Here is a 15,012-nt window from a genome sequence, read left to right as displayed (position 1 = left end):
ATAAGCAGGATGTAGGGTGTGATTTGGGCATCTTCTTGGATTCCTTTAGTGTTTCCTGGGTGCTTGCAGAGCATGTGGTGGGATAGTGTATAGCATAGTGGGAGGGAGAGAAACATGGATGACACCAGAGACCCTGCCCTGGCCCCTCACGTCAGACCAAGTAGAGAATTCTTAACCTTGCATTCCTCATTTCTTCATTCGTGTTCTCTCTTACACTCAGGCTGTGCTGTAATTTGATCCTGCAGTAGTGATGAGAAATAGTCGCTCCTCCATGCTTGATAGAGAATGATGCAGTGAAACTTTGCCTATCACGTGTCCCTAGAGTGTGGCTTGTCCTGCCACGCAGAGCCTTCCAGTCCCTACCCTTTCATGTCACACACACTAAAATAAGTCATGAAAAAGAAAGGTAAATGATAAAGACATAAAAAGCCCAATGTCAATGCACAGGAGGTAAAAGACTGCAAGTCTAAGAAAATCCCAGCCGAAGGTATACCTTTTCTCTTTGCCAAGGGTGTGGTAGTAGTTGCGCAGGTAACCATACTCCAAAAACTTGTGCCACAGTGAGTGTGGATTTGTTCATATCATTTAACCCCCTGAAACTCAGTATCTTCACGGATAAGCGATCAAGACTAATACTATTTTGGGGGCACAGGGGAGCCTCTTTCTCTCTCTCTACATAAAGGCAGCCTGTTTCTGTTAGCCTTGCTTGTTATTCTACTTGCTGCCCCCCTGAGGAAAAATGAGCTGGACACAGTGATTATGTGTGGAATGGCTATAAAATAACGAGATGGCACCATTCAAACATGCAGTGGAGTTCACAAGTATATAAATGGGGTCCACTTACGAGACTCACCTGCCAGACTTCAGACCTAGACAGTGAGGACGGAAGTAGTTGTACTGAGTTGTTTACAAAGTGTCTGCTCACTGTGTGAGGAGCCAGTCTTATTACTTGTCAATTCTTGCTTTTTTGCGCCATCCCCACCCCAACCCCATTATTACATAATGCTGTGCTAAAGGATTTTTCCCTGTTTTCCCAATTGAATCCTACCCTTAAAAGAGGAGGATATACTATTGCTAATGTCATTCTAAAGAAAATATAGCTGGCTTTGAAGCCATGTAAAAAATATATCAATATTTTGACATTTTTCTTTCATTTGTTCAGTCTTTAGTGATGCATTCTTTTAGTGTATGCAATATCTTCAAGGTGAAAATATTTAACTTCTTTGTTAGTAATTTTTGGAAAATATATATCCTATTGCTTATGCTTTTTTTGCGGGGCGTGGGGTGGGGATGTGCATGTGTTACAGAATATATTTCTTCCCCTTGATGTTTGATCTTTGAATGAAGGGTTCTTGTTAGCCTAAAAAACAAAAATTTAAGTAATCATTATAATAAGGTTCTGCTAGGATGGCCTTTGAGTGAGGATAGCACTTAGTTTAGTTCTGTAAGTTGATTTTAAAAAACCAATTTCTTTATCATACTTTTGTGTATATTATATGATATTTTATATATGTATATATGTGTGTATATACATATATACATATATATACATACATATATATATACACACACACATATAAATTATTTGTTCTTGTTATGCTAAAGGGAAATAATAGGTTGTTTCTCAGAGATACACCTTCAGGGACATGTGGCCACAAAGGTTTAGTTATTCGTGTCCCCGTGCATTTATTTCCTCTAAAGTAGCTCTTGAAGCTCTTGTATAAGTTTACATTGGACACTGAATATGTACTAAGAAATTTTGTTTGGAATTGGTGTCTTAGAGATTGCAAGGTAGAAGGCAAATCATTTTTTTGTCTCCTCTTTGCTCCCTCTTCACTTAAAAAGCTTTTCTCTGTAGAAAATAGCTTTTATGCATAAAATGTAGCTACTTGGGCTTCCCTGGTGGCACAGTGGTTGAGAGTCCGCCTGCCGGTGCAGGGGACACGGGTTCGTGCCCCGGTCCGGGAGGATCCCACGTGCCGCGGAGCGGCTGGGCCCGTGGGCCATGGCCGTTGGGCCTGCGCGTCCGGAGCCTGTGCTCCACGGCGGGGGGAGGCCACAACAGTGAGAGGCCCACATACTGCGCAAAAAAAAAAAAAAAAAAAAAATAGTAGCTACTTATAAGTACCTGCTATGTGCAAGGTGAAATCTGGTTAAAACAAACACTGAAAGTAACCACAGAGAGAAAAATACCACCAAAAGTACTAAATCACTTCTTCGCACATGGTGGGATTTTATAATACAATTTTATGTACAGAAGCTTCAATTAATATTTTTAAAAGTAGATCAGAGTCACCCTTTGCCTTCTGCAATCAACCACTAGTCATTACAGTCATTATAGTTCTTTGGAGCAGTTCAGCCCTTGGAGTAGGCAGGAATGACTAAATCGCATGTATGGTGAAATAAAAGGTAATATTCATATTGGTAAGAATCTTTATTCTTTATGTTTGATATGTTTACGATAGCCATCATAATAGCATATTCACGTGGCTTCATTCCCCTAGTGACATCACACATGAAAAGAAAACAAGACAAGTTTCTTTTAACACCTATATTTTCTTTCTATTAGGGCGTGTTGGAGAGTTTCCTGGGCACCGCTGTCTCTGGAGCCGTCTTTTGCCTCTTCGCTGGTCAACCACTCACTATTTTGAGCAGCACAGGACCTGTTCTAGTTTTTGAGAGGCTTCTATTTAATTTCAGCAAGTATGTATATACATATATAACTATAAATTAGAATTGTTTAATTGTGGACCATTCGTAGTCTAGATAGAGCACAGAGTAGTAATTAGGCATAACAGAATACGAGAATTGTAAGATTTGGAGGTTGAAAAGCCCTTAGAGATTAAGTCCTTCAGCACGTGTTTACGTTTGCTTCAGCTGAGGCTGCGATGCTCTGTTACCTCTTGCCCTCCCCCATGATTCTCTGCCTTGTTGTCCTGCTTTGTGCCTCTGGAAGCTGGCCGCTGTGGACTGCAGCACTCAGGCTCCTTTGCCCTCTGGCTTCCTGCAGAGCCCCAGGAACACAGGCAGGCAGAGAGGTCAGGGCGTGTCTGCTTCCCACCTCACTGCCTCTGCTTCACCAGGCAGTCTGGCAGTGTGCCTTTGTCCTCTGAGTGTAGCCCCTGTCAGGTGGCTCCTCTCCCCTGCCTCTGGCCCTCACCAGGCTCTGGTGACTCTTACTTCCTTGGCCTTTTCAAGCCAGGGGTCAGAAATGGCTTCCTGATATTGCTAGTCCCTGAGTACTTGCCATTTTTTTGTTATTCATACCTCCGTAAATAGTCCGTGTGTTAAGTTTTCCTCAGAATCCCATTGGAGATTGCCTTCTGTTTCCTGCCATGATCCCGACTGACACACTAGAGAAATGAAGTGGCTTGTTCAAGGTCACGTGGCTCGTCTGTGAAAGAGACTGGGTGTTCCTGTGGTCCACTGCTCCTAACCCCCATTCCAGCGTTCTTAACTAAAGATACATTTCTAGACTCAAATGAGTAACAACTAACACTTATTGAGTGCTGACCATGTACCAAGTATTGTCCTAAGCACATTACAGGCACTCCCTCATTTATTTCTTGTAGCAGTCCTATGAGGTAGGGACTGTCTCCTGTTTTATAGATGAGACAGCAGGCATGGAGTGGATAAGCAAACTGCTGAAGGTTGCATCACCAGTCGTTGGCAGGGCTGGGATTTGAATTCCTGCTTTCTGACTCCAGAGCCTATGCCTTTTATGGAATCACTAGACGTTACTACTGGGCATGACAGTTGTGATACCAGTATTTTCTTTTAGAAGTTGATGGATCATTTTAAGAAGGGGAAAATTGAGTTAAGCAAATTATCCAAGGGACCACAACAGCACACAAATAGTTTCAGAATCAGATTGGGAATTCTGGTCTCTTTCTAATGAACTTAATATGTCTGAGAGAGAATTGCCTTTACTGGCAGATTTCAATACCCAGACAGATGGCAGAATTTCATACGACTTGCTAACATTCCTTGTTGGAATTTAAATATACTTGTATTGTTATACATTTCTAGGATTTTAATATTAGAAATGTCCTTACCTACTTAATGCCTCATGGACATAAAGATTCATATAATGGCCTTTGAAACTGTGTGTGCCATCAAAAAAGATCACGAGAGAGAGGAGGGGATGAGAATTTGAAATGAGTGTTTTGAGAACTGGGTTGAAAAGAAAAGCAAGGGTCTTCCAAGAATTTAAAGTCCCAAATTTTATAGTGTTATGTTTTCTGTAGATCATTACTACAAATCACTCCATCATAATTCTCAGAGGACCATTGGAAAGAATTCTGCTCATGTCAGTTTATAGAAAGAGTCAAACAGTTTATATATGTTTAAGAAAATATTTTGGGAGACAAGAAAGCCTTTGTGGAAAGATTAAACAGGCATGTACTATAAACAGGAACAAACATGTGCAACCTTTGCAGAAAGATTTATTGGATGCAATGTGATCAGAGCCTTAATCTACAGAAAATGTTTGCATCATGGTTTGCTTTAGATGATTGTAGGATAGAGATTATTTCCTTTCACTAAGAAAGTTCCTTTCTCACTTTCCGTTCTGTTTCATCATATTTGGAAGCTTAAACATAGTTTCAAGTGATTTATTTTCAAATGGTTGTAAAGCAACAAGAAACATTTGAGAAACTGTGTTTTAAATCCATCACTGGGCAACATGTGACACTTATGTGGCAAACCTTATTCTTTAATTCACAATACTATATCATTTGCTTGCATATCATAACAGCAATGCTAACATTTTATACAGACACAGAGTATTTGTGTAGATCACTGTTTCCCAAAGTGTGTTTCATCACTTACTAGTTTCATTAGATACCCCATGAAAAAACAACTTCTGTGATCCCGGTAAGTCTGGGAAGTGCTGTACATTATATTATATCCCCCTCTTGGTCATTCACTTTGCACTTTAGCGTAGTGAGGGATCTGAGAAGTCGTTCAGTAAAGAAACTGTTTTACTATGTTTTGCCCTGATTTCCCCCATCATATTTTACCTTTTTTTTTTTTTTGGGAGAAATAGGTAAATCCTTGTTTTATGAGTTCAGTGGACTCAAACAGTAACTCTACATAATCCACAGATTTATCTCTGACTTGGAATACAGGTTTTAATATTTGCCCTATAAACTGGGGAATCATAAAGCATATGAATGATATGCTGTCACCTTTTAAAATTAGGAACAGAATGAAGGAATAGCTCACAACTTTGCAGAGAACACGTAGTTTTGTTTCCCCAGTTCTGCAGTCTCTTTTGCACTATTTTTACACGTTTATCCCAATAATAGAGAATTAGATTCCTTTTCCTTTTCTTCAGGAAGGATCTGAATGAAGGAGGTTTTAACAGTGTTCTAAGCCACTTAGAAACTTCATAATTAAAGTTGGATTTTAGCCTGTATAATTGTCATTTGGTCATTTAATAATTTCTTTCTTATATTCTATGAACAGTTTACTTTTGGCCTTCAAATTATGATTTTCTTCTATTCAGTTCCTGGATTTAATCATTTAGTTTAGGGAGTTTATATTTATTTGTCAGTGGCTGTTTTCTGAAGCATGCTTCAAACGTGAGTTCTTCAGTTTGTCTGTACTCTTGGGTTTATGCTGCTCAAAACTATCACTTACAATCTCTAGAAACACTGAGTGTTACCAAAAGGCTATGCGCCCATTTTCTCCTTCTCACTCACTGTAGCTTCTTTGGTCTCTACTACCATTTCCTTTTTAGAGCTTGTAACTTTTTATAACTTAACTGCTATTTAAACTTGGCACCAAGGGGACTGATAGTCTTATTGGATGTAACATTGCCTTTTATTGTAGTCATTACTGTTGATTGGCTTGTTTAAAGAAGTTCCTCATCTTTTATTCCTCTTTCTTCTTGCTGTTGTAAACATATCACTTTCCTACCTAATGGAGTGATTGGTATTAGTGATTTTATTTGGGTTATTCTTACAGAGCCAGTCTGGGAGTATTGAAGTATTTTAGAGGAGCTATTTTGGCATATTGTTCAGGTCCTAAGATTTAAGTTTATACATGCATTTGTTGCCCCTTTGTATTCAGACTGATAGTGTTCCTGACCATTAGCTGGTGATTAGATTTATTTCTCATCCTGTTTGTAAACATCAATTTTGTAACCAGCCATTAGCATTCTTAGAACAAATTAAGATGGCTCTAACTTTCATCTTGTTAGGGAAGCAAAACTAGATAATTGTTTAAAACTTTATTTTAAGGAAAAAGTCTGTTGGCTCAGAAGTAATAAAACTGTTTCTGAGCTCTGACTCACTGTGTGATAATGTAAATTATCTCAAATTCCTAGAATTTAGCTTTTTCTTGAGTCTACTTATCTCAGAAAGACATGCATAAGATTAAATACTGGGGTTCCAGACGTAAAGGGAACTGTGAGGGAATGCCAAAGATGTCTTCAGAAAGATTTCAGGAAATCTATAGAAGATAACTTTCTACCCAAGCGTTACTAATCTCCTGCCTTGGTAATGTATTCCAGTTTGTGTGATTTGGTGAGAAGGAAACAGAGGACAGTGACTTTAAGGCCCACCCTACCATGAGCTAAATATAAATTGGACAGGAGGAACCGTGCTGGAATTTTTAAAAGGAGCAGTCCAAGAGTACAGAGATTTGGTTTCTGGTCCAGCTCTGCCATTAAAGCCTTGGCATTGGGCTTCCCTGGTGGCGCAGTGGTTGAGGGTCCGCCTGCCCATGCAGGGGACACGGGTTCGTGCCCCGGTCCGGGAAGATCCCACATGCCGCGGAGCGGCTGCGCCTGTGAGCCATGGCCGCTGAGCCTGCGCGTCCGGAGCCTGTGCTCCGCAGCGGGAGAGGCCACAACAGTGAGAGGCCCGCGTACCGAAAAAAAAAAAAAAAATGCCTTGGCATTGGATAAATGACTTAGTTTCCATTGGCCTTGGTGTCCTCATCTATAAAATGAGGCATATTTGACCAGTTGGCGATTAGTCAGGATTCTCCAGAGAAACAGAACCAATAGGATGTGTGTATACATATATAAGAGATTTATCATAAAGAATTGGGTCACACAGTTATAGAGGGCTGGCAAGTCCAAAACCTGCAGGGTGACCCAGAGCCTGGAGACCCAGGAGAACTGATGTTCCAGTTCAAGTTCCAAGGCTGTCTGCTTGAAGAGCCTTTGCTACAAATCAAGTCCAAAAGCAGTCTGCCTGCTGGAGAGTCCTCTCTTGCTTGAAGGAAGCTGGTCTTTTTGTTCTATTCAGTTGAAGAACTGACTGGATGAGGCCCACCCTCATTATGGAGAACAATCTGCTTTACTCAAGTCTACCAATTTAAATGTTAATCTTATCAAAACCACCCTTAAACATCCAGAATAATGTATGACCCAATATCTGGGCACCTTATGGCCTAGTCAAGTTGACACATGAACTCTAAGCAAATTTAATTCTAATATTTAGTAAAATTTTTAGTTGGTCATCGTCTGGTTACCTGTGATAGCTCATCAGCCAATGACAGTACTGTAACTGTCCCTGTCAAGTCGTAACCTGCAGGCATGGCTTAATTCATCTACCAACTCTTTACTGGAACCCTTCTATGCTCCGGGCACTGTGCTAGGTAGAGAATTTGAATTTTATTCTAAGAGCAGGGAGAAGCCACCAAAAGATTTTAAACTGGGACATTTGATTTACATTTGAAAAGGTCATTTTGGCTGTGATGTGGAAAATGGCTTTGAGCAGGACAAGCATGGATATTAGTAAGGAGGTTCTTAATAAGAATCAATCAAAGACTTCTTGGTGGCCCAGGCTGGGATGTTGATGATGAAAGTGTTGATACGATGTCTTTGGGAAAGTATTAAAACATGTGGCTGTCAGTTATCAGAAACTCATTGTCTAAAAGCAAGGCCATCGAGCTTCAAGTATGCATGATCCTTGATTTATTTTTTTCTCACACAAGAAATGAGATTACCAGTAACTGCTTTTGCATTGCAAATGATGAGAAAAATACTATTTTAAAACACTCTCCACATAATTTTGAAAGAATCAATATGAAATGGTAAAATGTCAACACTTGACCCATCTTTTCCTAAATGTGAATCTTAAACTAATTTACTTGTAAGAAATGGAAAGGGCATTGAAAAAAAATGGCCCACTTAGATGGAGGCAACCTATTCTAAAACTGTGCTTCACACACAGCTTCAGCAGAAGGTTATCATGCCTGTGAGCGAGCTTCAAGAGGAGTGGTAGTGTCTAGTGGTAACATGGCAATGCAGCCTTTCTTGATCTAACTACAGCCTACATATCTGATCCCATCTCCCTGTGTTGGTGGCACTTGGTCCACAGGGAGCATTGCACACAGTTTCATGCCATTTGCCTTTCTGAGTACTCTTTCCTCTTCCCGGCTTGGCCCTCCCTGGTCTATCCAGAAAGTTCCCGCTTATCCTTAAATACCTTGAGTTTTTTCTGCAACTTTATCTGTCCCCCAACCCACGCCAGCCCGAATTAGTTACTCCTTCTTCTGTGACACTCTGTGGGAACTTTAGGTGTCACTTAGTATTTTATAGTGTGATTATGTTTATCAGTTTGTCTTCCTCAGTAGACTTCGATGACTTGGGGACAGAGAACATATTTATCTTAGCATCTTCCTTAAGCAGAAAGCCCACAAATATTTATTGAGCACATGCTGGGTACCAGTGTTACGCTTTCAAATTGTTTATTCTGTAAATTCTTTAAAGGCAGGGATTGTCTGTTTTGAATGAGAAAATTAAATGAGGGGATGGAAAAAGATATTTCATGCAAACAGAAATGACAAGAAAGCAGAGGTCACTATACTCATATCAGACAAAATAGACTTTAAAACAAAGGCCATAAAGAAAGGTAAAAAAGGACACTATAATGATAAAAGGATGAGTACAAGAAGAAAATTAATGAGTTATTTACATTCAAATGTTATGACTACTTTTGATGTACTTTTCTCAAACTTCTGGAATTATTTCTTAGTGGTAGCCTAATGTCACTAGACCAAATCCTTAAGGTAATACTTTCTGGATAAAATCAAGAATGAGCTTTATATATAGTGGCTAAAAGAGATCTTGTATTTTTAACAATCATTCTATAGTCATTTGGTAGTTTTGTGTTATTCTTTGTGTTCCTTGGAGGAGGAGTCTAAATGCCTTTCTGCCTTCTTTCCAGGGACCATAATTTTGACTACTTGGAGTTTCGCCTTTGGATTGGCCTGTGGTCAGCCTTCATGTGTCTCATTTTGGTGGCCACTGATGCCAGCTTCTTGGTTCAGTACTTCACTCGCTTCACTGAAGAGGGCTTCTCTTCTCTGATTAGTTTCATCTTTATCTATGATGCTTTCAAGAAGATGATCAAGCTAGCTGATTACTACCCCATCAACTCCAACTTCAAAGTGGGCTACAATACTCAATTTTCCTGTGTTTGTATGCCTCCCAACCCAGGTGAGGACAGCATGCTTATGGTATTTCTGCTTACCCTGTGTTTGGAGGAAGCCGTAGGCTCCATGCATGCAAACTTTCAACACGGTATCCTGATCCTCAGGAAAGGGTTTTATTTTCTCTGAGAAATCGTCCTGCTGAATTTATAGTCTCATCGCCTGAGGTATCTTAGCCATGTAATTCAACCGGGAAGTGAAATCAGGAGCTCTGGAATGTGAACATAATTAGCTCAGTGCTTTGAAACTAACTCAAGCTACAGTATTTGCAAGGAAATTTTGTGTACGTTATTCTTGATCTTCTCTGATAGGTGAGGAAACCAGCTATCTATATAACGTATTAAGGACCATACCAACCTAGTCCTCTGAACTTCTGTTCCTTATTTTGCTGCTTCTTTGTTGCTGGAGGGATCTCTTCCTTAAGTAAATTCTAAATAGATTATCTTAAACTTATAGAAGAAGCAAGATACTAATTCACTTTATATAATTTGAAGCATGAAATTAAGAAAGAAATTCAGACTAGAGCCACCTAGTGATAAAGTAGAGCTTTATGGTTCATCTGGGCTAGACAACGTAAGTAAGAAAGGAAAGGAAAGGAAGAAACAAAAGAAAGAAATAAAAGAAGGAATATTATGTTCTTGGAGAAGATTTATATTCTAGGGTTAGGAAAGACATAAAATTAACTTGTTGGTAAGGAGTATGATTCTATACATCTTAGCACTTTAACATCCATCCTGCTAAACCTGAGTCAGCCTCAGAACCTTGTCACAGAACAGTGCTCAATTTGGTCTTTGAAATTTTTTCTTGGAGTAATTCATTATCACTTTATAATATGGAAGGCATTTGGGGAAAAAAAGGTTTACTTTGGGGAAAGTTGCTTTACATCTGCTTTGGTAGAATGAGGGGTAGACATTTGTGTCAGACAATTAAATGCTAATAGTGCTCGTGATCCCTAGTTGTAACATTAGCTACAGGTCATCGTCCCTTAAAATAAAAATTGATATACTTTTTGACTAAGGTCTTGTAGCACCAGAAGCACAGCAGCATATTGAGGGCTGTGTAAACCTGGGCTTAAACATAGGGCACATTCATGTAACAGCCATTTATCTATACATTCTAAGGAAAAACCACTTACTGTTTACAGTAAAACAAACATGGTTTTGTTATAGACTAGAATGCAGGATGCTTAATTCAAAAGCTCAACAAGAACTATGAAGAATTTTAATGCTTGTGCAGGCTGTGTCAGATGACTCCTGGCTATTTTGCTGGTATATCTGCCACCTTCTCTGCCACTTTGGTGGAGAAGTCTTATAAGACCCATATGCATCTTGAGAGGTGAGAGGAAAGAGAACAGTATCTCCCTAAAAATGGGTCAGTCAGTGACACTGGTGAAAAGATAGGGCATTGTTGGGTTTTGCCCTTATGGATTCTTTTTGTCTTGCTTAAGGAAAATCAGCTCACATTAAAATAAATCCCATGCTTATTAATAGCAAGCAGAGACAGGTAAAAAGTGGACATTTGAAGATTCAGGCAACATGGTTGCCGTAGATATAAAGACCTATTATTGTTAAGATGTGTACTGATTAGAAATATTTCAAAATTTAAGAAGTGTTTGGAAAAGAGTAAGCACTTAATACATGATAGATATGATTAGAACCAATTAAATATCCTCCCCAGAGAGACGCAGAAAATGTGTTGCCATTACACAACTCCTAGAACTCTTCCTGGGAGAGAAGGGGGTAAAACTCCCTCTAACCGTGCATCCTGGACGTTGCGGGGGAAGTCCAAACTACACACATTCAGAATATCGGATCACAGACATATTTAATTGTGGGATTTTGAACTTTCCTTTTTATTTATTTGTTTCTATCTATCTATATATTTATTTGTGGAAAAGTCTGTGTGCTGACTTCTTGGGCATTCTGAGTAATCATACGTTAAGACTTTCTAGAGGAAAAAATATACTACCAGCTGTTTGGAGGTTTAAAGTGTTCATGAACCAAATGAGGACTTTGTCAGCACACCTGTCACAAAGATCTCCCTAGTGTCAGCCCCACACCTACCTGAGGCTATTGGAAACTTGCATTCATTGTTTTAATTGGATGCTGGCAGAGAAGGTAATTTGAAACCAGGGAAGACATATCTGAATGCGTTTTCATTGTGAAAAGTACAACAAAAATTTTACATGTGATTTTCCTTCCAAGAAGGATTTCTGTTTTCTTGAGAAAGTGATATTGAGGCTTGAACCGATTTTACCCATGCATAGCAAGTGCTGGCTGAGGGGGTGATAGATAACTTTTCCTTTGACCTGTTTTCCCTAGGTTGTATAAAAAGTCTGTCCTAAATAGCTAGGAGCTGTCTTGGAAGGATTCTGACCATTCCACTAACTCTAGGGGTTACCAGTAAAGCAGCGTAGCAGGGCTTTGAAGTCAGAAGATCTTGTATTCAAGTCCCTCTTGGCTAATGCCCAGTGCGTGACTTTGGGCAAGTTCCTTTACCCAAGGAAACTTTGCCTCATCTTCCTTACCTATAAAATGGGGTTAATAATAGTATCTTCCTTAAAGAATTGTTTTGAAGAAAAAAATGAGGTCTTACAGACAAAGCATTTAGGACAGTTTCTAGTAAGTAATTAAATGTTAACCATATAACAACCATTATTATTGCTGTTGTTATTTATTAAAATTTAGGGTTCATAAGTATGAATGACAGGACAAGCAAACCAGTCTTCATCATCCTCCATTCTAAGCAAATGTTGTTGGGCAACTGGCTCATTCTGCAGCAAGACGGTTGGTTGCACCCCTTAGTTTTAGAGTCGTTCAGACGAGTGGCACTCATGGAAGATATGTACGTGAATGTGAGCGATTATTTAATCCATGGAGATGAGATCTGTTTCTGGTATGGAAAAAGGCAAATGGTTATTTGCATTTTCAGGACAATCTCATGTTTTACAAAACCCTTTTTAAGATGAAAGATCATGTATTTCTCCCATAACCTTAATACTTTTTGATAGAAGACTGCATAGACCCACCATAAATTTAGTTCTTCATGACAACAAACTGAAAACCAATAGTGAGAGAATAATACAGTTGTATATACAGCTAGAGTAAGTGTTCTAAAAACAATAAAAGACTGGTCTTTCATCGCAACATGCACTCCTAGTAAAAGAATTCAATCAATGAGCCAATAATATTTAAACTGGCGGATGACTTGTTTTTCAACACTGGGACAGTATGTAAGGATGAACCAGCAACTGCGCAGATGGAGTCGTGATCCTGCAAACTGAGGAATGATTTTACAGGAAAGGAAATAGGGGTCACTTAATCTCTAAGAAAACTATATCCATGGCCACAATAATATTGTGGCTTTTTTGGTGCTTTGTGAAGACAACTCTTCTTCCCCCCTTCCTGATCTTTCTTGTTCTTACTTGCTTTCATAAAACTTCATCATCTCCTGAGTTTCCTTTTCTTAATGCACCTTTTCGTCCCTTCCTCCTGCCCCCATCTGCTGCTCAGTAACCCATCATACACCCAGGTTCTCATTTATTGAAGAACTAAGGAAGCTCAGTTGCAATTGCTAGGAAAGTTAGCCATGAAATTTGACATATCAGTCAGGTTTTTATTAGCACCTGGTTTTTGTGCTAGCATTCTCTTTTCCTGGAAATAGGATAGTTATTAATTAATGTATTAATAGAGGTAATAGATGTTCTATTTCCCACTATGCCTTGATGGTTACATAGCAGAGGGTATATAGGAAAGAAGATGATTCAGTTCAAAAGCCCAGAATGAAAACTGAACAATATCCAGTTGAAGGACAATTCACAATATTTCATTCATCACCAACATCCCAACTTAGAAAACTGTTAGTGTGATAAAATATAAACCATAAATTCTTTGGAGTAAAGGAAACTGAGTTTGAATTTTAGCTCTAGTTAGCAGTGTGACCTTGGGCCAGGCTGATTTCGTAATGTCATTGTTTTATAATCTGTGAGCTGGGTTAGTAATTGTACCTACTCTTAGAGGTTACTCTAAGGATTAAATGAAATAGGATATGTAAAATTGTTTGGCACCTAATAGTAAAAATTTGTTGCTTCTCTCATTTCTCACTGTCCCACAAAAGATGCCCCAGCAGTTAAATCTTTTAGTTGTATTCTTTTAAAGGGGTTCACACGTTTAACTTCCCTAGAAACGGAAGTTAAATTTAAATTTCCATTTTAAAATTCAATTTAAATTTTAAATTTTCCGAGGAAAAGATATTGACTAGGCTTCACTGTAAGCTTACCAACAAACAAACAAAAACTAAGGTACTGTTGTAGATAAATATGAAACATTGGAATGGTATTTAAAGGGAAAATGTTAAGGAGTTCAGTGTATCATAGTTAGATCATTTAATACTATACCCCTGAATCTCAAGACTACAAAAGTGTTGTACACTGTACACAGTCATGTAGAAAAAGGCTTTAAAGTCCCAGAGGTGAGATACCTAGTTCTTCTAAGAAGAGTCTATCTACGTAATTCATTCAAAAACATTAATGCGGGCTTCCCTGGTGGCGCAGTGGTTGAGAGTCCGCCTGCTGATGCAGGGGACATGGGTTCGTGCCCCGGTCCGGGAAGATCCCACATGCCGCGGAGTGGCTGGGCCCGTGAGCCATGGCCGCTGAGCCTGCATGTCCGGAGCCTGTGCTCTGCAATGGGAGAGGCCGCAGCAGTGAGATACCCGCGTACCGCAGAAAAAAAAAACATTAATGCTAGAATTCTGTAAATAGGGAACAGGACGTAGACTTTCCTCCTTCTCTTTCCCCCTCTCCTTCTCTTCCTTCTCCTGCCTTTTCTTCTTCCCCTTCTGCTATCAACAAAAATTTGAGGGTGCAGTTCATTGCTTTTTAAGAATTGTGCTACTTGCAATGAAGCAGAACACACACCACACACTTACACATGCATGTACACACACGTACACACATATATACACACTGCTTTTTATAAAGTGAGTTGCTTTTTAATTAGTGTTAATTATTTTTTGAATGAATAAGGTCAGAAATTCATTTGACCTAGACTTTATAAGTAAATTTCTACCCTAGTACCTTTGTTCATTTGCCTAATATGTCAGGGTTGCAGTGACTATACACTCAAGGGCATTGTTAATATTTTGGAAAGGGTCAAAATAAATTTTCTGACCAGGTGTTGGTTTTGTATCTGGAGGGGAAAAAGGCTTGCTAAATATGATAAACACATTAGAAAAGCAAGGAAAATTGCCTCAAGGGGATAGACACTATACTCTTAACAGCAGGGGTATATCTTATCGATTCAGTGTTGACTGTTCCAGGGAGAACATGCTTAGTAATGGATGAATGATTAAGAAGAATAAAGCCTTTCTCAGGCACCGAGTGCATCACTGTCTGTAGTATCTCTAAGTAAAACATGGCCTTTTTCCTGGCATGAAACTGTCAGACCAAGTCAAGTGATTGGAAGTAAGCATGGCTTCCATTTCCACACCTTGGTTATATTTACAGCATGAGGAGCCTTCCAAATGCTTTAAAACTATCATCACTAGAGTGGAATTTCGTTA

At 39.2% G+C, this 15,012-nt stretch overlaps 1 protein-coding gene across 4 annotated transcripts in view; it reads left to right on the top strand.

The window, feature by feature from the left end:
* Positions 1-15,012, top strand: part of SLC4A4 (solute carrier family 4 member 4) — a 353,776-nt gene that overhangs the window by 264,209 nt on the left and 74,555 nt on the right. For all 4 annotated transcript variants that reach the window (XM_082653633.1, XM_082653632.1, XM_082653631.1 and 1 more), the window contains exons 13-14: positions 2,570-2,703; positions 9,186-9,457. In XM_082653633.1, the coding sequence (XP_082509759.1) occupies positions 2,570-2,703; positions 9,186-9,457 (406 nt within the window). The remainder of the gene's footprint in view (positions 1-2,569; positions 2,704-9,185; positions 9,458-15,012) is intronic.

The sequence above is a fragment of the Grampus griseus genome (genome assembly GCF_964374135.1).
Source record: "Grampus griseus genome assembly, chromosome: 4".
Lineage (NCBI taxonomy): Eukaryota > Metazoa > Chordata > Mammalia > Artiodactyla > Delphinidae > Grampus > Grampus griseus.
This window is presented reverse-complemented; position numbering and strand designations above follow the sequence as displayed.